The 24,309-nt window shown below is 35.2% G+C and overlaps 1 protein-coding gene across 2 annotated transcripts in view; it reads left to right on the top strand.

Annotated features, from left to right (window-relative positions):
- The first annotated feature begins 1,021 nt into the window (after positions 1-1,021).
- LOC108733673 (nephrin) overlaps positions 1,022-24,309 on the top strand; it is a 76,592-nt gene continuing 53,304 nt past the window's right edge. The window contains exon 1 of one of the 2 annotated variants that reach the window (XM_018464937.1): positions 1,022-2,098. In XM_018464937.1, the coding sequence (XP_018320439.1) occupies positions 2,038-2,098 (61 nt within the window). In that variant the 5' untranslated portion in view covers positions 1,022-2,037. The remainder of the gene's footprint in view (positions 2,099-24,309) is intronic. The other variant, XM_018464936.1, reaches the window with a different exon arrangement.

Genomic DNA, 24,309 nt, shown 5'->3' with positions numbered 1-24,309 from the left:
ATTGACAGAAAAGAACACTTGTCGATGCCTTAAACCGACATAAACCTTATAAATATAGATCAGGTTACCAATATTTTTATATAAATTTCTCGTTTTAAAATTTTAGTTTTTGACATGTGATGTCACAAGACTTTTAACCCCCCCTGCCCCTTGTCACACAATGTTACACTTCGTTGGCCCCCCGTTAGCGTGTGAGGTAGTTTATGGATAACCCCCGAAACAAGAACGGATGGCTGTAATTTTCTAGGTGGTCTGCAAAATACTGAATTGACCTTGAAAATTATGATCTTTGGGAAAACTTATCTATATTTGAAATTAAGGAAAATTATAAGTGAAAATAGGTATTTATTTCATTGCATGGATCCGATTCTAGATGGCGTGTATGCAATTGGGTATTGTTTGCATTAAGCTCAGAAAATTTAAAAATTTTCAAAAGGCTTCTTGTTTACATGTTTAAGGGTGATCGTTGATTACCTCAAGTTTTTTTTTAGTTTTCCTTTTGGTTATGGCATTTTACGTGAACGTACAAACGTATTTTGTCGCGCACCAGCAGCATCATCCCTAACGACACACAGAGTGACAACGCCCTTAAAAGGGTGCGGCACAATATAAGAGAAACTTGGATGCTGTGTCTGTTCAACAGACTGGAATAAGAAAGATTACATACATACACTCGTTACGTTAATTTCTATTTTTCATTCACGATTTTTTCCAGAACGAGAATCCACAGTAACAGCGGAAAAAAGTACTAAGTAATCAGGAAAAGTTTCTGTGACGTATCTGAGACAATGATGAGAGACAAAGTTTCGGAACTTTTGTCGTCCGAACAATCGAATAATCGAAAACGAGCCTTGAAGCGTGTATCTGTCTCATCGAGTGTGCGCAGGCGACCGGAAAACTTTGGCGGACGACGAAACGAAAATTCAGCACGAGCCACGAAAATTTCATGTGCATAACGACGAGAGAAAATGAAAATGTCGTCGTTCGGTTTATCTTCTTCTTCGCGACGTCGATCGTGTCGTGGAGTTTGTCCATGACCGTAGGTACGTCCGTTTGCTGAGCTTCTGCTGGAAGGGGAACACACTTTCCAGTTCTTCGCAACCCTCCACTCGCTCCACTAACAACTGGCGACAACAGCCAGCAACGAATAACGACACCGAGACACTCGCAGAGATCCTTCTGGCAAGCGAGAGTGAGGTCTCACTATCAGCTCTCATACGTTCTTTAGTTGGTACAATAACAGCAATAAAAATCGTGACCAATTGTTACGGACTTATCAATGACGCGGAAAAAGTTTTAAAAAGACAGAAAAAAACACTACGACAACATTTTTATTGCTCGCGTGTGTAATAAAAATTTCTGGTGTTTACGTTACGTATGATGACAGTGAAGAGATCTTCGTGTGTGCATGTATGCATGTAGAGTACCCTGTATATAATACGGTGGTGGTGGTGTGCGTCGGTACAGGCACGGCGGAGCAACGGCGCCGTCGTGTTATCAGCATCAGCAGCAGCAGCATCATCGCAGCAGCGGGAGTCTCCCGGGTCGCGCCTGTGATGCAGTGCAGCACCGCTTACAATCACCAGCAGCATCAGCAGTAGCAGTCAGTAGCTGCCAGCCAGTTAGTTATACGTACCTATAAGTACCTACGTACACAGAGGTTGAGAGTGCGATGTAGGGGATCGTTTTTCCTATTTTTGGGAGTGACTGACTGACATAGCGTCGACGGGATTGTAGCGGAGATATAGTTGTGTGTTTTTCTCGATCTTATCATCATCGCTCACCTCATCCCTTATTTAATCGTCCATCGTGTGACCCGGGCGCCTCCTCGTCCTCCTCTTTCTCCTCTTCCAGCGTGATATTTTGCTTCTATCATTATTTCTTTACTAATTAGTCGCGAGCTTCACGTACGAACTCAACCAACACACCGACGGACGTAATTATTATTCAGGAACATAAGTGCCCGGGGTAGATGAAAGTGGTGGTGTTAGGCGAAGGGTTACTGTTGTTTTTGTTACTGTTGTTGTCGTCGTGCAGATGTTGGTGCTGCTGCAGGGGAGGATGTTCGACTCAACAACTCGAACGATGTCGTCGTGTGGTAAGTTGTCTTCCGATGGCCCTTATACCGTTATAATTTGTATTTTTTCGTTTTCATGAATTAAACTCGACACGTTTCGAGATAAATTTCATCGTTAAATATTATAGGCACCGTGCCACTTATATGGTAATCGGTTTATCTGTATTTCAAGCACCGCCCTTTTATTCAAACTGCAGATTTTGTGTCTTCTTCTGCACCGATGTATACGTAGGCAAACGCACATAATGTTTTAACAAATTTCAAAAAATTAACGATGGATCTACAGTGTATCTAATTTATACACAGTTGCGTTATATTTTTATATAGTAGTTCAATTTTTATAATAATTTTCGTATTTATATTAAAATACCTAGTTCACCTACTCCGAACCCCATACTTATCTTTTATTAAAATGGAAACCTATATCTACGGGGTGTTCCTTTTGTATACTTGTATTGTATTATTGTAAAACATATGTATAGGTAGATATAAAAAAGTATCTGGATAGTCCTTTCTCTCCTTTTTTTGATTAAATTAAAAACTGTAAAACTGTATTTTCCAGGGTGCTCCCTTTGTATATCTACCTGAATAATAAGCAATGATTGACTATGAAAAATGCTTGAATAGTCACCCTCCTGCAAACGGAGCACCTAGTACCTATGTATCTTATTATTATTTTTGGTTTGAAAGATAGCACTATGTTCTACAGGGCGTTCCATTTCTATACTTGCTTGTTATGAAACAGTTTATTACATAACGATATTCATGCATGCTCGTACTCGAAATATATTATAACCGAGGGACCACTGCAAGAACCGAGTGTCTCCACTTTTTTTTTCAAAGTGAGTTATGTATTTGGAGATATTCTATTTCAAGAACAGTGTATCTCATCTGCAGCGTTATTTAGTCATATCATCGCATGGAGAATGGAGATACATTGTACACTCCAGGTATGTTCCGGAGATACCTGATATCGTTTTTGAAGAATATTCACAAAATGAGTTTAATTTTAAGTTGTTAAAACGTCTAATTAAAAGACAGAACTAAGTGACGCATCTATTTCCAATATTCAGGTTGTTATCGTATAATCGGAATTTTTATTTAAAAATCACCACGCTTTGGACGTGTTGAACGTGTTTAAATGTTAACATTTGGTCACATGTGTAAAGTGCTATTCTATGGGTTTAGGTTAAGCTACAGTGGGAAAGGGTTTCCTGATTAGTATATTTCAAGTGCTATGCACCAGGAGATAAGCACCAAGAGACCTAGCTTAGAGATTTTAGACTATTCGGAAGGACATCGGTTCTCTTCCAGGACTGTCTGCTTTGCCTAAAGTTTTTCTATGACTTCCTTAGGCAATTGCTGGGGCAGTACTAATTTTTTTAACAGATAATCTGTCACCTCTCTTCCGTCTTCATTTCGCCTGTCTCATCATTCTCGCCCGAACCACCACACACTCATTCTCATCATCATCTCACATCTTTAACTGTTTGTGAACAGTAATCTACGTCTACCTCTTCTCCTCTTAGCTCTTGTTTCTGCTTCTAATACGTTTCTCACTAGCCCTTCTTGTCTGAGAAGGTGTCCTACCAATCTATCTCGCCTATTTCTTATTGACTTCCATAGCGTCTCCTGTTCTCCTACTTTTTCTTATACCTCCTAATTTCTAACCCTTTCTATTCTCATCATTCGCCTGTAACACCACATTAAGTTCACGAACATAGAAGTGACTTCTTTTTGGTAAAGGCTGCCCGATCCTCTCCTCTCTCTACTGCTCCTTCTATCCTGAGTTGTTTGACTTCCTAGATACCAAAAATCAGTTACTTCTAATTTTTCGTCTTCTATCTTTGTATTCACTTTTTTCATACTTTTTCTTCTCTTGCAGAGCAGTATTTTTCTTTTACTTTTATTTATACTTATGCAATACTGTTTTGTGAATACCAATTCTATTTTATTTAAGGCTATCTCTAACTCCTACATCATCTGCAAATCTAGGCATACTAAGCATAACCATTCCCAGAATTCTTAAAAGAAGGCTGAAGGGGGGCCTTCTGCCTTTCCCTCCGACGTAATTCCGAAGGATTGCCTGTCCATCAGCATTCGTTTTTCATTTTCGGACAATTACATTAAAGCCTTAAGCTATATGAAATTTTATTTCAGAGAATAGGTGTACTTACAATTCGTAATAAAATTGCTATTAAATCTGCGGTACGTACGTATTAAGTTAAACTAACTGCTTTTTACTTATTGTACTATGCGTTTATCTTTTAAGGGCTGTGTTTAATTCATTGGAAATTTATTTAACGAGTCATTAAATTCGTTGGTTCCACTGAAGTTACCTTCAATATTTGACATGTTTAAATAACCACACATGCATTATTTATGATATATAACAAGAGAAATGGCAAACGAACAATGTTAACAACTTTTAACGCCCATATTGTAATTAATAAACTATTTACCCGGAAATGTACATATGTATGCAGTCGAGATTAGAAATGAATAGTTCAAACGCGTTCAGAGAACGATTGTCGATAAAATAGCACAGCTCGGACACGTTTTTCCTAAATAAAAACTGTACGTAATTTTTAACACCGAATTGAGTCTGAATCTATGCTCCGAATTTGGCCATTATATTCGGTTTTCGGGTATAACAGTGGAAAATATTTCAAAACCTTTTTCGTTAATTTTCTTGTCTTGGTATCAATTTTAGACAGTTCCTTATTGAAAAGACTTAACAGAACCTCTAAGCCAGTGGTTCCTAACTTTTCAATTTTTGAGGAAACTAATTCTCTCCTTCAAAATGTTTTACAAGGAAACAGCACATATGTACTAAACATTTAGGCTAATATTGACCATTTTCAAAATAACAGGGGTAAAAGGAACTAAGATGTTTATCATCATAAGGTCGTCAGTCCTAAGACTGGTTGGACATGCACCTCCACTCTTTCCTATCCTGAGCTAATCTTCGCATTTCTCTAAAACTAGAACAACCCACATCCTTAACTATTCTCATCTCATCATTCGCCTGTAACACTACATTTCGAACGCTTCTAACCTTTTCTTTTCCGCCGCGCCTACCGTCCATGTTTCGCACCCGTACAACACCGCGCTGCAAACATGCATCTTTAACAACTTTTGTCGAATTCCTAAATTAACTGTTTGCGAGCATAGAAGTGACTNGATAGAAAAGGTTAGAAATGAAGAGGTATTAGAAAGAATAGAAGAACAGAGGACTCTATGGAAGTCAATAAGAAATAGGCGAGATAGGTTGGTAGAACACCTTCTCAGACATGAAGGCCTAGTCAGAAACATATTAAAGGCAGAAAATGGAGTTAGGAGGGGTAAAGGTAGACTTAGGTTAGATTACTGTTTGCAAATAGTTGATGATGTTCTAGTTTAGGGGAATGCGAAGATTAACTCAGGATAGGAAAGAGTGGAGGTGCGTGTCCAACCAGGTCTAAGACTGACGACCTTCTGATGATGAAGTGATCCTTATCGAATAATGCAACCAAATATAAGGGTGTACTTTTGAAAATTGTCTTTAACCACTTTTTGGTTTTTAGCTATAACTCAAAAAGTATCTAACTCATTGAGAGGTTTTTTGTTTTGTCATGTTTTTTTATCAAAATAATGTCGATAGTTGTAAAAGTTATGAAAACTCTCCATTACATAAATTGATCATTCCTCCAACTCATAAATTGACCTTTTGAATAAAATAGTACAAGGTAAAAAATATCAAAAAAAAAATCGGTTGTCTGTAAAGTCGGTTTACTGACGGTAATTGAACGTGACAACGTCATAAGAAAATACCGATGGAATGGTTTCATTTTTCAAAAGAAAATTTTAATTTTTTTTGTTTGATAGATATTTTGCATGGATATAGAGAAGGGGGTAAATGGAAATGTATTATTGTATAGCAGTTGTCCACGCGGACGCATCGCTCACTCAAGTAGGAGAGAGACAAATGTCGAACGCTGCCGAACGCGGAGGCCGACTGTGCCTCTTTGTCGCTCGTTCCGCGCTCTCGCTTGCACTTCAAGCCTTAAATGGAACGCCTCAGAGCGAGGTAACGCCGCATGAGTCATGTTTTTTCGTGCGTGCAGCCGGCTCCATCGAATTATAAGACGTTGTTACGTCAAAAAATTTGGTTGCCCCTGTATTTCTACCATGTGTTATCTAGACATAGGTACAAATAACACTCACTCCGAGGATATTCTTGTAGATGCAGTAAAGCAATAAACTGAAAATTTGAAATACTAAAAATGCTTTGTTCCAACAAAAGAATATATTAAAGTTATTTCAAATAGTTTTACTCATAAATCCACCGGAAGTAATAATTTTTCGTGTAGTCTTGCGTATCTGGTCTTGATCTTACATATTTGGTCTTGGTTTTGGTTTTAGTCCTGGTCTTGTTCGTTCAGTCATGATTTTAGTCTTCGTCTTGTTCGTTTGGTCTTGCTAGTTTAAAGACAGTATTGGTGTTGAATAAGATTGCAAGACGAAGACCAGTTTTACTCACCACTATTTTTGCATGTAAATAATTTGCCCGATGTTTTTTTTCGTTTTTCATCTGTAACTTTTTTCCTAATGATTTAATCGAAAAAAGTCAAAAGAGAACGTTGTTTAGAATCACATTTTCAATAAGGTAAGGGGGTTCCATTTTTCAAAGTGATAATTTTTTTTCAATAAATGAAGATTTATCGAGAAAAAGCGATTTCTTTCGTGTCCACTTTTAAGAAATCCGGCTACCTATTGGGAAAAGAAGCCTTTTTCATACTTATTACTCCTGCTAAAATTTTATCGTAATCGAATTATTTGTTGTTCACGTATTTATTTTGATCATTAATTAAAAAAAAAAAAAATCTGACCTTAATTAAAATTTCTTACTAAATATATACGTACCTTTTAGTGTGCGACTTCGACCCACATTTGACCAGTTTTAATAAACTTTAGTTCATGAAAACGTTAAGAAAGCATATTAAGAAGCGATCAGACCTTTCGCCGGCCATGGTTCATGGAGTATAAATGTAATGGGGTTATGGATTAATGGACGCAATTTTGAATTCTACCTAAAGTTTAAAATTGAACATCCTAGCAAGGGAGACCCTTATCGAGATAAACTAAATGGATTTGAAGGTTAAAGTAGGTCATTTGTGATTCAGTATATATAGGTATCAAAAAGTAATCCGAAAGAATTTTAAATCATCATCTGAAAAATTGTTCAAAATGGCTAAAGGAACACTGCTCTTGGGACATTATCCGGTTTTATCCGAAAATCTAATGTGGTGGACAAATTTGGAGGTCAGATTGAGCATGGAAATTTATGTACAGTGTGAATTTTCTAATTTGATATCTATCTTTATCTTCATAATTATTTTGTGATACTTTGAAAATTCAAAATAATTAATAATAATGGTTGATGATTTTTTTGGAATTTCAAATCATTCCCGTATAGGAAAAACATGATGTAGGTTTAATTATAACATCCAAATTAGTTTTTAGAATTTTCTTTTTAATTTTTAAAATCAGAAGAAATAGGGGAAAAAAGGGAACTACAAATATATATATATTATATATACGGTGTTCTTTTAAAAAAATATTTCGAGTACCCTCGCTGTCTACGAACGAGTTATTTAAATTTTGAATTCATAACAAAACAATGGGAGATTTCAAATTAGAAAATTATAACGTCTTACAGGCTTTTCATCAGACGGCAAAGCTCTGAAATACGTCGCCAAGAGAAGGGGGGCTGTTGTTCTTCCTAAAGCATCGAGAAATTTAATTAAACTACTTGAATTGTTATTAATTCGTAAACTTCAAATGTATTCTTCAACTGACATAGTAGTGAATTTTCTTATGATTTAAATAGACATTTCCCCAAATCTTTATCATGTGTCGTAGACATTTATATATTTAAAATTTTACCTTTAAGTTATAATTTTAGGTCTGTTTATTATTATTCCATTATACAAAGTCAAAATTTCGGTCACGACTTGCTTAATTTAGATCCATTCTCGGTGATTTCTATTTTTACATTTTTGTTTTCGCTGATATCGAGTCCTGGAGGTCGATATAAGCCACTTTAGGAATTTTCTCTAACGGAAACATTCGAAAAATTCACAAGAATCCCAAGAATTAACGCTTCAATTTAGTTATTCTTTTCTCATGGTGTACGATTAACGGGTAACAATAGAGAAAAATGAAAGAGTGCGTACATAGGATTAGTAGATTTAGAAAAAGTTTTTGACAATGTTAAATAGGAGAAGATGTAAATATACTTAAAAATTGTAGGGATGAGTTATAGCGATAGAAGAGTGATACTTAGTTTGTATAAAGAGCAACAAGTAATTATAGAGCTGAGGCTGTAGAGAAGTAAATATTAGGAAGAGAGTTGTACATTGTCACTGCTACTTTTTAATCTATAAATCGAAGATGCTACCAACATCATTAAAGGCAGTACAACTGTAGGGATAGATATACAGGAGCAAAAATTAGTATGCGTAGATTTGCAGATGATAGAGTAGTATTAGCATCTAGTAAGGAGGAGTTAGAGATAGTTTTAAATAAAATGGAAGCAGTATAGACAAAAAACAGTACTGTATGAAAATAAATAAAAGTAAAACAAAAATACTGGTATGCAAGGAAAGAAAAAATAAGGAAAGAGCGACTGTAAAGATAGGAGACGAAAGATTAGAAGTAGTGACTGATTTTAGGTATCTAGGAAGTCAGATCAGTCAGGACGGAAGGAGTAGTAGGGATATAAAGCAGAGGATAGCGCAGGGTCGAGTCGTCTTTAGTAAAAAGAAGTCACTTCTATGCTCGCGAACGGTTAATTTAGAAATTCGAAAAAGGTTGTTGAAGATGTATGTTTGGAGCACGGCATTGTACGGGTGCGAAACATGGACAGTGGGCGCGGCGGAAAAGAAAAGGTTAGAAGCGTTCGAAATGTGGTGTTATAGGCGGATGATGAGGATATCGTGGGTAGAAAAGGTTAGAAATGAAGAGGTATTGGAAAGAATAGGAGAACAGAGGACTCTATGGAAGTCAATAAAAAATAGGCGAGATAGGTTGGTAGGACACCTTCTTAGGCATGAAGGTCTAGTCAGAGACATATTAGGGGCAGAAACGGGAGTTAGGAGGGGTAGAGGTAGACCTAGATTAGATTACTGTTCGCAAATAGTTAAGGATGTGGGTTGTTCTAGTTTTAGGGAAATGCGAAGATTAGCTCAGGATAGGAAAGAGTGGAGGTGCGTGTGCAACCAGTCTTAGTACTGACGACCTTATGACGATGATGAGTGTACGATTTAGATATTACTTTATTGTATTTATTTTAACTACAATTCATATCCTCTCTCTACCATCTTAGACCTCCCCTCCCCATTGCAATGTCCCTAATGCCGACCTGTCAGCCGTGTAATCACTAAAGGTTCATAACACTTATGTATTTCAGCAAAAGGCTGGCACCTACTAGATTTCGTACGAAATAATTCAAAGACCAGCCAGCAGCAGTAGGAAATCATTCTTCTTGTTTAATGGATTCATTTCAGTTCTTTATCTGCTCACGTAAACGGTGTGAATTATTGTAATCGCTTAACAAGTCAGTTCGTTTAAATTTTATCATTAACAGGTGTCTTACTTGAAGGGTTTTAATTGTTGCACTTTCGTCACGTCCTTTTTAATTACGTATCAGGTTACTTTTTGTGCCCTTCTTTGTATAATAGACACCCGACAGTTCAATCGTGACGGTACCACCATGACGTATTACTTTTTGTGTAATTCAATCGTTGTGTGGGGAAATAATGAAAATATATAATGTGAATATAATGTTCTTAACTATACATACATACTCAGTAGGGTGTGCCTAAAAGAATAACTAAAGGAAAAACATTTTTTTAACAAAGGCTGGGTAGTAAAACAGACGAGCCTTTTGAAAATGTGAACCCTCAGAATTGAGTATACTATGTAACGAAGCTCGAGACGATATTCATGAATAATGATTTTCATTATAGAGAATTCTTTGTATCTTTGTTAATGGTAAACGTTAATGGAGAAATTGTGTTTAACTAGTTTGCTTTTAAATTGTCTGTTTCAATTTCTTTTCTTAGTTTTTTATGTGCTTTCGAATTGTTCGAATTCCTATTTAAGTCACTAGTACATTGTACATCTAAATTATTTAGTTAAAATTGCAAGCCAACAGTTGAGAATCGATCGATCAATCAATCAATCAATTACAAGAAGCGAGTCAAAAGTAAATTAAGGTGGTGAAACGGGTGACCGTCTTCAATCACTCTAATAGTTATCAGTTCCCTGCCGTTTTCTGCGTCTTTTCGATTATAATAATGTTGACTGATGCTATTAACTTTTTCCTGAAATAATTGTTTTAGTTATTAATGATGTGTAACAGACATAAGTACGGAGCATACAGGAGGTGATATGGTACCATAAAACTAGAAAATTAAGTAATTACTTGTATGTCCGAAAGTCTACCGTTTTCGAGAAAAATGTATCTAATTGAAAGTATAGGCAAATGCAAATTCGATACTGGTGAAGAAATACGACGACGCAACGCCGTATTCAATAAGCAGATAATTAGCAGCATCAGTCTTGTATTGTTTTACTCATACTGTTTGTTATTTGTTAGATTATATTAAATGTGATTCAAGGTGTTAATGTTACAGCAGTTGTCTGTTTTTTTAACTTTTGAACTATGTACTTGGTCAATCAGTGTACAGTTCAATAAACCAATTCAACCATACAACATCAGTCACTGGAGTAGGTCAGTATGTCACTGTGAAACAGTTGTTACAATGATGCGATTTAATACTTATGTACTGGTATGATGTATATCGCTAGTGTAGAGGACGAAATCCTTGATTTCATGGAAGATAGCCACCAAAATAGTACCCGTGAATAAGTATGGAACGTTGTTTCCTCTCATGTGATAGGGTGGCAAATTTCAACGGAACAGTTGCTGCATCCTTATCATTTGTAATGAGTGCGATTGTTACAAAAAAAAAACAAAAGTGTTGACGCGACTTATTTGACTTTTCTACGTTGTTATTTCACATGATGGTGCATCCCCTCACATTAAAGACCAGTGTGTAAGTTTCTTGACGAGCAGTTTCTTGGACTGCGGAGTGGATTCTTTGTATGGGGTTATATCAAACAGCGCGTGTACCAAACCGTAGTTCACAACCCTAATGATCTGTAAGTCGCGTGACGATCGTTGCAAATAAAATACGTTAAATACCTGGCGTATTTGGGCGACTCGGAAATAATTCCAGTAAACGTTTTGAGGCCTTTCTTCTAGCATAGAATTCTAACTTTGAAAATAATTGTAGTGCACGTATGTGTTTAGGTATGTTTAGAGCTGTTACTTTCTTTTCGGTAAGTAAGTGATAAGTTCATTTAATACAAGCATTTTTCTCTTTTTTGTTGAGACGTAATTGACATAGTGTATGGTGCAAGCTGTTAGCGATGAACAAATGTTGTTTAATTCATTTTTATTGTAATAAGCGTGTAACATGTGTACTAGTTAATTATGTTTGTTTATCTTATACATTTGATAACAGGCACTGCTTACATTCTCCATCGATGTAGTTATAGTTTTAGACGCAGTACACGCAATTCATGTACAGGACTGGCTTCGAATTGTAATTTGTTACGGTTTTGTTAAAAAATAGCCATCACGGTCCTGATCGTCAGTATATTAGTCGCTAGGAACATATATGTATTTTTCCATACCTTTGCAATGTTTTAAAGTTTTGATAATTCTGCATCATTTTGGTGATGATATTTATGAAAAAAAAATGTCGTTTTTACATTTAGAAACCAGGACAGATGCTTTTTACGTATGTTTAACAACACAAAAATCATGGAATTTTTACGAACGTAGACGGTAATGCTTGTTACATGCTCAAACTACTAAAAATTGATACAAATACTAAGAAATTGGGGAATGTAACATTATAATCGAATAATAGATTCACTGGCATGGTGGAGAAATTGAATATATGTATAGAATCCGCCTCTTCGTTGTAGGATGGTGTTGTTTTTATAATTTGATCTGCTAAATGCTACTTTGGAATAAAACAGCTGTAAGAATATGATTCGTTAAAACTTATTGAAGCGGATACGAATGCTAGAAATCGTTAATTACTTACGATAATACGTACTTAACCTAAATTTATATTATCGAAAGGCACAGATTAATTAAATATACTAACTTATAAAAAAACGGCTTCGATTCTTTGCCTAAATATACAAATTTAAACTAAAAAGATAAAAAGATCTGCCCGAAATAACGAGATAATGTTAATTTCTCCAGGTTTTTCCATCCTCTAATTTTTCACCCTTGGTGGTGTAATGTTTTCTTCAAATGTAAATACGACCACCCTTGAGATATAACTTATCTCTTAAAAAATAATAATTTAAATTGGTTCACAATTGGCAAAGAAATTACGTAATAACGTATACAAAAAGAAATACAGTGGAATTGAGAATTTCTTCCCTTTTTTTGAAATCAGTTGAAAAAAAATACTTGGGATGTCAAAGAAGCACATAATTTTGCACTACTGTCCCAATGGTAGTTTTACAAACGAAACGTTTAATACTTGTCATGATGCACTGACACAAAATTATAATAAAATCGGTCGATGTGAAAATGTGTTCCTACTACGTACAAATTGCTGCAACTGACGATGGATGCATCAGAAGTCGATATTCGACCATAGACTCAAACTAGAAACAAATTTTAAGTAGGTAGGTACATGGGAAACATGAAATTTCAGAAATTGCATCCCGGCTTACCTATGCACAGTTCAAGCAATTACTTACATGCTAATCCACCTGCATAAGACCAGTTACGAAATACGGTTCAAGGCTTTTCCTTGTGGTACTGCCTCTTTGTTGGAAAGAGAATGGTCGATAAATGATCACAACTTTTGCGCTATTAAATATCATGAAAGTATCACACGTACTACGTGATACAGTTTCGCCATAATTTCATTTAAATGTCTTTTTTAATTAATTGCGAAAATTGAAATCTATTGTTAGTAAAACGGATACGTACAATATAAACTTATGCTATTCCATTTAAATTCTAGCTTACTTGTAATTTAATTATGATGCTGTAATCACAAGCTTCTTATTCTGAGAAAATACTACAAATGGCGCGGTAAACGCCATCTGTAGTACGATGCTACATTTTAGGATTACGTATGCTCCAACAAGGTCCATTTAAATATATGGATATCAACTTGTTGAAACGAATCCCGGCGAGCGAGTAGATATCCATATATTTAAATGGACCCTGTCGGAGCATACGTAATCCTAAAATGTAACATCGTACTACAGATGGCGTTTACCGCGCTATTTGTAGTATTTTCTAAAACGCGCTGTTAAGACAGCAGGTAAAAGTTGGTCTGTGTTCTGTCGTAGCTGTCTGCGACGCGCTGATGAAATCCAAAAAGATCGTCTGGCAGTTTCGACAGAATACAGACCACTTCGAATACTTTTATTTCTTATTCTGAGTTTAATAAAAAAATTTTTGAGTGCTTTCATTATCAACATCATAAGGCCGTCAGTCCTAAGACTGGTCGGACACGCACCTCCGCTCTTTCCTATCCTGAGTTAATCTTCGCATTGCCCTAAAACTAGAACATCCCACATCCTTAACTGTTTGTGAACAGTAATCTAATCTAGGTCTACCCCTGCTCCTCTTAATTGTCGTTTTTGCTTCTAATATGTCCAGTCCAATCATGTACAGTCCTCCTCTGTTCTCCTATTCTTTCTAATACCTCTTAAATTCTAACCTAAAAGTATCAGTTTAAATGAGTAAGACCAAGACATAGCACGCAAGACTAATACCAAGACTTAGACTATATCAGTAAGATCAATACCAAGAACAAGACTGAAAGCATTGGAGCAAGACCAAGATGGAATAAGCAACAGCAACACCAATACCAAGACTGGGACAGTCTTAGTCTTGATCTTAAATTGCTTATCATTATCGTTACTTTACTTTAGCTGCGCTTTTCAGTCACTACGCAATTATTAGTTTATAAGATAAATTTTCAATGTGTGACGTATATATATCCTATGTCTTTCTTTCTTTATTGAAGTTATCCCTCTACTACCGGGTCAAAAATTCGGGAGGTGTTCTTAACTAATACAATCAGCAACATTTTACGATTCTAATCATTAGGTTAATTTAGTTTAATGTCACAAGCAATAGAACTTCTAACGTGGATGGCAAAATTAAGTAAAACTTTTTTATGATCATGTATAAAACTTTCGTGAAGTTTAATACGATTTCGCTACTACGTTTCGCGCATAAAAAATTGCAGCATTGCTGATGGCGACAGATTATAATGGGCTCCAATAAGACGAGAGTCAAACTTTAAAAATTATGTTTCCGCTACAATAATACATAAGGTACATCAAATATATGCGCTGAATAAAGGTTTGTATTCCATACACGACACTGTCTCAACGTGAATTTTTGTCTTTGAAAATGGTACATTGTAGATGATGAAGTTAAATATATTCTAAATTTTATGTCTCATCATCATCATCATCATCATAAGGTCGTCAGCCGTAAGACTGGTTGGACACCCACCTCTACTCTATCCTATTCTGAGCTAATCTACGCATTTCCCTAAAATTAGAACAATCTACGCCTTCAACCATTTGCGAACAATAATGTAATCTTGGTCTACCTCTACCTCTTCTAACTCCCACTAACCTATCTCGCTTATTTTTTATTGACTTCCGTAGAGTCCTATGTTCTCATATTCAAGTTTTAAGGATATCAGACCTTGTTATAATCTCTTAACCAATTTCTATATTGTATGCGCCATTTACAAATGGAAACTTGCATTAAAATCAATACCTATTTGAGAATTTTCGTTTTTTCTTAACAGATTTCCAAGGATTTTAGTTCTTGTTGAATCGGCTGCTTATTCTCATAATTATACTTCATTTACTTTCTTATCGGGTTTTCAAAAGTTGGTCAATTTTTTTATTGTACGCGCCTTCTGGGGACGAAAACATGCATTAAAATAAAGATCTTAAAACTTTTTTATTACGAAAGTACCTCCTCATTTAACATACCTATAAAAGTAGAATGAATCTACCCTCCATCAACAGAACCTCCCAAGTAGTGTTACTGTAAGAATAGATATAGAGGGGCAAAAATTAGTTTGCTTAGATTTGCAGATGATATAGCAGTATTAGCATCTAGCAAGGATGAGTTTAGAGATAGCTTTAAATAAAATGGAAGCGGTATTGACAAAACAGTACTGTATGAAAATAAATAAAAGTAAAACAAAAATACTGACATGCGAGGGAAGAAAAAGTAAGGAAAGAGCGAATGTAATGATAAAAGACGAAAAATTAGAAGAAGTGGCCGATTTTAGCTATCTAGGAATTCAAACAAGTCAGGACGGAAGGAGTAATAGGGATATAAAGCAGAGGATAGCGCAGGGTCAAGTCGTCTTCAACAAAAAGAAGTCACTTTTATGCTCGCGAACAATTGATTTAGGAACTCGAAGAAGATTGTTAAAGGTGTATGTTTGGAGTGCGGTGCTGTACGGGTGCGAAACATGGACGGTGGGCGCTGCGGAAAAGAAAAGGTTAGAAGCGTTCGAAATGTGGTGTTACAGGCGAATGATGAGGGTACCGTTGATAGAGAAAGTTAGAAATGAAGAGGAATTAGAAAGAATAGGAGAACAGAGGACTCTATGGAAGTAAATAAGAAATAGGCGAGATAGGTTGGTAGGACACCTTCTCAGACATGAAGGTCTATTCAAAGATATATCAGAGACAGAAACAGAAGATTAGCTCAGGATAGGAAGGAGTGGAGGTGCGTGTCCAATCAGTCTTAGGACTTACGTCCTTATGATGATGATGAATATGGCAAAATAGTGCAATGGATTTAAACCATATACAGGAAGTATTTTTGCTTTTTTTTTATGAATTGAAACTTGAGTACCTACCTCAACACCAGGTTTGCACGGATTTCAGACCTTGTTGGATGAGGTGATGATTTTCAATTTCTCGACCAATTTTAATATTATGTGCTCATTGAAATAAACGTCATAAAACTCATCGGGTTTTCACTAATTTCAGACCTTGTTAAATCGGTTGTTTATTTTGTTAAATTCTTTGCCGACATCTAGAGACGAAAATTAGCAATTAAATTAATATCTTCATACATTCAGTTTTCACACCTACCTATAATATAACTTATTTCAAACTTGTTGAATCAGTTGTTTATTCTCAAAAATCCCACGACCCAAAACAATTTTCTTGCAGATTAATAATGTTATTATCTGTTGTGCCGTTATTTGATGTAATTTGCATAATAATTAGGTATGTTCCCCAGCGATATTTTGTCATCTGAAAACTGGATAAAAGTTGGACCGTATCTAAAACAAATACAGACTCCACCATGTCATTTATTCGGTGTCATGACTACCTAGATTTAACGAACGTGTAAACATATCTATTTGAAAAGGATTTCAATCTAGTCCAGACAAAATTATACGCAAATAAATTTTCGATTACAAAAGTTTTTGTTTATTGTGTCTCTAGCGTGATGGGCTTTAAAACTGGGACACGTTTTGTGACAGCAATTGTTATTACGTTCACGAATACAGTCCAATTTGATATACTCTTTGTAACTGTTGAAACAAAATCACATTCACAATCAGAAGTGTATAAAACTTATATTTATCTGCACCACTTATATTAGTACAGCCGAACTTCGATAACTCGAACTGCAATGTGACACATAAAAACTTCCAGTTAACAAAAAATACTTCTTTAATTAGTATTTCTTTGTGAATGAACATTTCAAAGGAATAACAAAAATTATGAAACAGTACTATCAAAATATTTTTACATACATAGTAAGTATGTACATATGTATGTACTACAAGTAGATATATACATATGTGTATGTATTTACTATTTTACTGTAAAAAAGTCAGTTATTTGTGACTGACGAACGGATTTCTTTTTTTGGTTTTCGAAAAAAGCTTCAATTTCATTTAAACTATTACACAGGGCATCGGTTGTATATTCACTGGCTTTTAAATAGGAAAGCATGACACTCAACGAATTTTCAAATTTTTGACCAACAGACAATGTTTTTAAAGTACGTTTGATGACATATTAACACACGCAAAAATATAAGAACAAAGGCATTCACGGCCGGAATCCATAGTAGAATGAAGATTCGGGCTATAGGGCCATGGTCTAAGTGAACTGTTCCGTCCAGACGTTTCGTCAGCTACTGCCGCTGACATCTTCAGTGGTAGTGCTGCGTTGACAACGGCCCTATAGCCCGAATCTTCATTCTACAACACGCAAAAATGTCTTTAATGTAATATATAAATGAAATAGGCACAGTATTTTTTACTTATTGTTGGTAGTAACTAGTAAGCCAAACAAGTGAACTTAACAAGCGCAGAAACTGAACTGCCTGCATAAATACGTTAAAAAAGATAGGTTAAAATCGACCGTAATTACAGGATTCGCCCCATAAAATTCGACTTATCGAAGTTGGCGCAAAATATTTCGTTCGAGTTATCACGATATTCGAGTTATCGAAGTTCGACTGTAGTACAATTTCACCTATTCCACCCCTTGTGGGCGATTTTCCGAAAGGACGGAAGAAGCCGTTTTTTATTTCTGATTATGAGTAGTATGTAATAGAAGTTTTTATGACTCTAACATTAATTATTTCAAAATTCTAATTGCACATCGTTATTTTTCAACTTGGAGAAATCCTTACTGCTTGTTGGTCGTAACATCGAGTTTAAAAATTCAAAAGTGCTCGTAATCTATGATCCCGTAAAATTCTGTGGTAGTGGATGATAAAAACAAACTGGCCGCTTATTGATAATACAGCTTAACCTGCATCCACCGTCAGCTAGATCGGCATTTACCCCAATGTACAGCATAAATTGTGATTTGCGTTTCGATGTGCGGCAGGATTAAATTTCATGTGTGTGGAACATAATGAGTCGAAACCTATTATACAAGTACATATACTTTATGCGCACATTTGTGTACACTCGTACGCGTGTGTGTCTGTTCAATAGGTACGTTGGTGTTTAGCCGNGCAAAAATGTCTTTAATGTAATATATAAATGAAACAGGCACAGTATTTTTTACTTATTGTTAGTAGTAACTAGTAAGTCAAACAAGTGAACTTAGCAAGCGCAGAAACTGAATTGCCTGCATGAATGCGTTAAAAAAGACCGTAATTACGGGATTCTCCCAGGAAATTCGACTTATCGAAGTTGGCGCAAAATATTTCGTTCGAGTTATCAAGATATTCGAGTAATTGAAGTTCTAGTAATCAAGACAAATTTACACGCATTTCCTACTTTTGACGCTATTGCCAACCAATTTGGTTCGACTTATCAGAAATTCGAGTTATCGAAGTTCGACTGTAGTTTGAAAATAAAAATTGGTTGCATTAAAATACTGCAATTAAGTAAAATTTTATTTATTTTACATGGGATGAGACTTGGCATGAAACATTGTAGATTTCACACTCAAACCACAATTTCCTTCGTAATTGCGACAAATTACTTTATTTTTGCTATTATTACGTGATTTCTATTCTCGAAAAGAGACAATATAAATTTTATAAAACTTTTTGCATTAATCGTCAATTTGTTAACAAGATTTGTCGTCATACGTAAGTAGATTTTTGTCAATGAACGTTCAGAGAATTTTTGTGAAAGTTACTCATGTACCAACATTTTGCAACAAGTGACAATGTAAATTTATACCATTACAGTCAGGATGCTTGCTTTAATATAAAAAGTAATTACTTATTTGAAATATGTGTATGCATGTTCGAAAACTAAACACTAAAAAGAAGCTTTTCAACGATCACTTGATAATTTTATCACGTAGGCTATCCTATTAAAATTCAGAATACATGTCCACTCGGAATCTAACTTTATTTAAAGTACAAATTCGATTGTAACTTTATAATTTTAGCTAGATATACGCCGAACTAATTGTAAGTCGAAAATGCCATTTCTGATCTTCCTTTCTATAGATGCTGACAAGTATTATCAATAACAGTGCTCAACCTACCTACCAAGACAGCACACATCTTTAATAAAAGCGAAATGTATTAGAGAGATTGAACTTTTGAAGAAACAGAAAATTCGTAGAGTTTACATTTATCTTATGTAAAAGAAAAAAATATATCTGTCGCCCTTTCGTACCGTGAGGTATGAATCAACCCTGACATAAAAAAATATAGCGGAATATAGGACACTCTTTTGTAAAAGTTGTTTTCTATTTATTATTCGACCCCAGTTTCTATTATAAAAGAAGTTATCTTTTCTTATTCCGAACTTTTCTATTTCGAGAAAGCATTCTGTAGGAAAACTATTGGAATAAAAGAAAACAAAAAGGGCAGGCTTCGTTTTTTATGGGATATACTTATTTTTTATAATGTTTCACACATGAAGACACTCCTATACATATACAATAGATACAAAATGTTAAGGTTAATGTTGGGAGTGTGCAAGTCAAGTAAAACAAACTCACAAACTCGATTCTGCTACCATTTCTAACGGTTTATCAGCTCTCACAGACTCGATTCACAACAAGTACCTATTCGTCGTTAGTCACACCGATATCCTGTTTTGCTTTTTATATATGTACACATATACAAACGTCCGGAGGTCAAAATCGGATTTTTTAATTGAACATCAGGTAAAAGTTGGTGGGATAAAAGTTAGCGGTTTCATTAATAATATTTACGTACCTGGTACCTAGATACACACATAGATATAGATATACATATAGTATATAGGCGTGTAAAATATAACATCGTCTTTTTTATTGCCAATAAATTCTAATTGCACTTGTTTTCTAAATTGAATGGGCGTTTAATTTTAAGTTACACCATCTATGAATTGCTAATTAGAAAAAGAGATACAGTGGATTTTGTGTATAACGACGACGAAAGGACCACTGTAATTTCGTCGTTATATCCGGAAGTCGTTACAGGCAAAGGTATAGAGATACAGACATACGAGATAAAGATGTTTAGTTTCTCAGAGTCTCTGAAAGTGAGACTCGAGTCTCCGTCTCTCATCGAGTCTCTCTGGTGTCGCTGAGAGAGACTGTCAAAAAACACTGTTTGGCGTCTCTGACCGANATAATCGGTCGTTATAGTATTTTACTCATTTAGTCATTTTCTTTCTATAGGTCCGTTTTCTTTCTATTTTTATGTTATAATAATTCAACTACCCTCTTTTATCTAAATATTTTTTTTCTCCTCTTTCTTCATTTTTCTTTTGCTTACTACTATGTATACATTTTATTTATATTTTTAACCTTCATGTATTTTTTGAGTTAGTTGTTTTCTTCATTTTCGATTATTTTTTTCTTCATACTTTATTGCTTTTCTCTTTTTGTTTCTACGTACAGTATGTATCCGGATGTGGCTCTGTCTAATTTCGGTATCTGTTTGATGCACTTCTCTTGTACTTCTATTCCTTTATGCTCTTGTCAACCCCAGATTTCCACTCCATACATTAAAATGCTCTCTACAAGTACGTCAAACAGATACATTCTTTTTTCCAGCAATCATCCTCTCAGCTATGATTCATACCTTCCATAATATTGCTGTTATTCTAAATAACTGAATATTCTTACTTCCTCCAAAGACTTCTTTTTCTTTCTCTAACAATGTTTGATTTTATTATGTTTAACTCTAGTCCTCATTTTGAAATGTATCTTCTAAATCTTATCAGTTCTTTATGTCCCTAGTAGAATGAAGATTCGGGCAGTAGGGCCGTAGTCTAAGTGAAATATTTTGTCCAGACGTTTCGACTGACAGTCGCTTTCGAGACTTCGAGATATAATCTACGTTCACGTTGTCAACGCAACCACTGAAGATGTCAGCCGCAGCAGCTGACGAAACGTCTGGACAGAATAGTTCACTTAGATCACGGCCCTATAGGCCGAATCTTCATTCTACTATGGATTCCGGCCGTGAAAGCCTTTGTTCTTAAACCTTATGTCCTTGTTCATTATTATCTTTAATACCACAATACATTTTCTTTTAGTATTACTATTTCTGTCTGTATCTTTTTCATTGTCTCTTCTAAATTTTCGAAGACTAAGTTGAACAATGTTGTGCTTATGATCTGTATTTCTTCTGTGCCCTTATCTTTTATCCTTACTTTCGATGTTGTTTCGTTATAAATCTCCTTTATCCATCCATTTAGTTTACTGCAGATATTTCTTTGGCCCATTATCCCCCTTTTTATCCTGTCAAACGAATGTTTGGCCTTCTTTTTTTATACCTTTCTTCAATTCAGTTTTACCGTCTATTGTATTTTTACCTTTTTCGTATCCAAATTGCGTTTCACCCAGGGGAGGTCGCAACTTTTACCCACTATAACATAATGTAACCAATCCGTTATATGAGCCTGGGTAGGACATGTTAGGTAATGGTGGGTGAGCGTTTCTCTCCCTGAAGGACTTTTATTACTCCTTCTTATAGGTATCTATAATTGGTTGCCATACTTTTACTATTAGTGACCATCAAATTCCTAGATGCTTTATATTTATAAACTATTAATTTCCAAAAACGTTTAAAACGTCTTCCCCCAATTTTTTTCGTGTAAATTTTTCATAAATCACAATTGAGTTATTTCTATGAAAAAAGTTAAATGAATGAAAGTGATGAAATAAATGAAATGAAATGAAATGGAAAAATATTGTCATTTACGTTGGGGTACCTAGGTCAAATTCTTTTTATTTATACTTCGTTTACTTTCTCTAGCGAATTTCTCCTTCCAATGTCTCTGGCAAATCGTAGGTAGGGAAAAAAGCTCATTATACTTTCGACACTTGTTCATTAAACATAGTTCTTCATACAGTACTTGCCAAAAGTTTCGTTCAATCATGAATAGTAGTGCGAGTCGAAAATAAGCGTTAAAGCCTTTGATATATCTTCAAATATAAATAAACATCTCGTTGATATTTTCAGTAGTAAATGGGACCAATAACAGCACATTTGAGCAATGCAATTGTAGTGGATAAAATGGTCAATTTTTCCGTGCAGTACTGTACGGATTATACGCTCCTCACCGGTTAAGAGTTTGGCCGAGAGTTGTCTCCTTTCTTTTCTGGCCTAGTGCTGTTCTTTTCTACTTTGCGCCGGTCAAACTGAAGGTCACATCGCTACAGAAACTAAACGAAGTATAACTTGCTTTTTCATACACTAAGTGGCTATTTCAGCTGTGTGTTGTTGTCTTTAAAAAAATCCTTGTTTTTATGGTCCCAAAACGTCCTTCACCCAGTGGCTAATGCAGTTACCTCCCTCGTCGGTCGATATCGATCAATTCCATTGTGCAAGAAAAATCTAATAATTATTGCGGTGTCAAAGTATTTTAGGGGCGTAATTGTGTTTATGCGCATGTTACTTGATTTATATTCTTCGAGCGATAAACAATGTAATTGCATTAGCATTAAATCTGGTTAAATGTTAACGGAAATAATTACTGTTCTTGTAAGTAGATAAAATGTTTGTAAGTACGTAACTATGTTCGTTTATGTCAAGGTATGGTGAGTCACTTAAATAACAAGCGTGATCTATTTGGAAAATAACGTTCCCGCTTCTTACCCTTCATTGCCATTTATCAATTTACAGTTCTTTGGTAAGTGTAATCAACGGGTTCTTGGTTAAAGTGCGACAAACTGTTCAATTGATTTTTGTAATTATTGTTAAACTTCATTGTTGAATCTTGGCGGGAAGGAGGGAAAGAGGGAAGCAAGGGAGGTCCCACAGATGAAGTAAAGAAGAAATCCAAAAATTACGAGTGTTGTAAATCTATGTAGAATTACAATAAACAGAGTTCTATCTTAACGTTTCACTCTCTTGAGTGGTCAACTTCTTCAGAGATACTTCTATCTCCGATACTTCACAGAATGTGATGCAGCTTTTGGTCGAAATTGAGCAATTTTGGTACGAATTTCGGGGCGACCCGCTTCATGCCAAAATCATTGGTAAAAATCGAATGGCAGGAGCCAATCGATATGTTTAGGTCTTCAGCAACTTTTCTAACGGTGATTCGATGATTGTCCACTACTATTTTCTTTACTTCATCAATGTTTTCGTCTGTTGTTTTGACGTGCTCGGGAGTCCGGCACGCTCTTCGTTGTTCACATCTTCTCGGCCCTCAGAACATTTTGTACCATCGATAAACGTTGCTTCGGTTCAAGGTAGCTTCATTATAGGTATGCTACATTAAACATTCCGAATGCGTCTTTGCACTTAATTTTGTTTTTCATACAAAATTTGATACAGATTCTTTGATCCATTTTGTGGAATAAGCAAATAGCTGTCAAAAATTAACTGAACATTCAACATGGCCGAACTTGTCGGTATAAGCGAGAGACATGAGCACCAATATAACGCTAAAAAAAAACGAAAATCGAATATATGTAACCCGCAGGAATTCAAAATTTGCAATACTTTTTGGACAGACCTCGTATGTATAAAGATATTGTCNAAAAAAATTACTTGCCGGCCCCTACCTTATATGATTATATAGTTGTTTGTCTGTTTGCCTGGCAAAACCATTTTTCATAAGAACATGTGGAGGTATCATATTAAAATTAACAACAAATGCAAAAACTTAACACAATAAAAAAATACAGTCGTTTATTCAGCATGTTTTTTGGCACTCGCAAGGGAATCAAAAGGAATCACATCATGAGGTACCTTCCGTGTTGTCCTAGAATCATTTTGGCAAAAAGCCATGTCTTATCATACAAGCAGGTAGAGGGAATAATTCGAAAATTGTACATTTGTAGTTACATCACAAAAAAAAATATTTTTTAATGTAATATTGTAATTATATGCTTAAAAGTAAGTGAGATACGTAGTTTGATTTTTTGTATGCTTAATTCAATGTATTAGTGAATTTTCTTCATTAATTTGAGGTTATTTGTAGTGAGTAAGTGTCCAACTGGGCGAGTCCAAAAACACCGGGGCTATGACAAAAAAAAACATCCTGGCTATGAACGAAAACATTATTTTTCGATTAAAGATTGCAGAAAAACGGTAATCAAAACAGGAATATATTTCCCCTCGTAATACAACATTTTGGGACTAGCTGACTATTAAAACGTCTTATCAAAAGATAAAACTAACGCTTATACTGTTAATAATT

This window comes from Agrilus planipennis, unplaced genomic scaffold (assembly GCF_000699045.2).
Source record: "Agrilus planipennis isolate EAB-ADULT unplaced genomic scaffold, Apla_2.0 scaffold32, whole genome shotgun sequence".
Classification (NCBI taxonomy): Eukaryota; Metazoa; Arthropoda; class Insecta; order Coleoptera; family Buprestidae; genus Agrilus; species Agrilus planipennis.
Note: the sequence above shows the minus strand (reverse complement) of the source record. Positions and strands in the feature narration are given on the sequence as shown.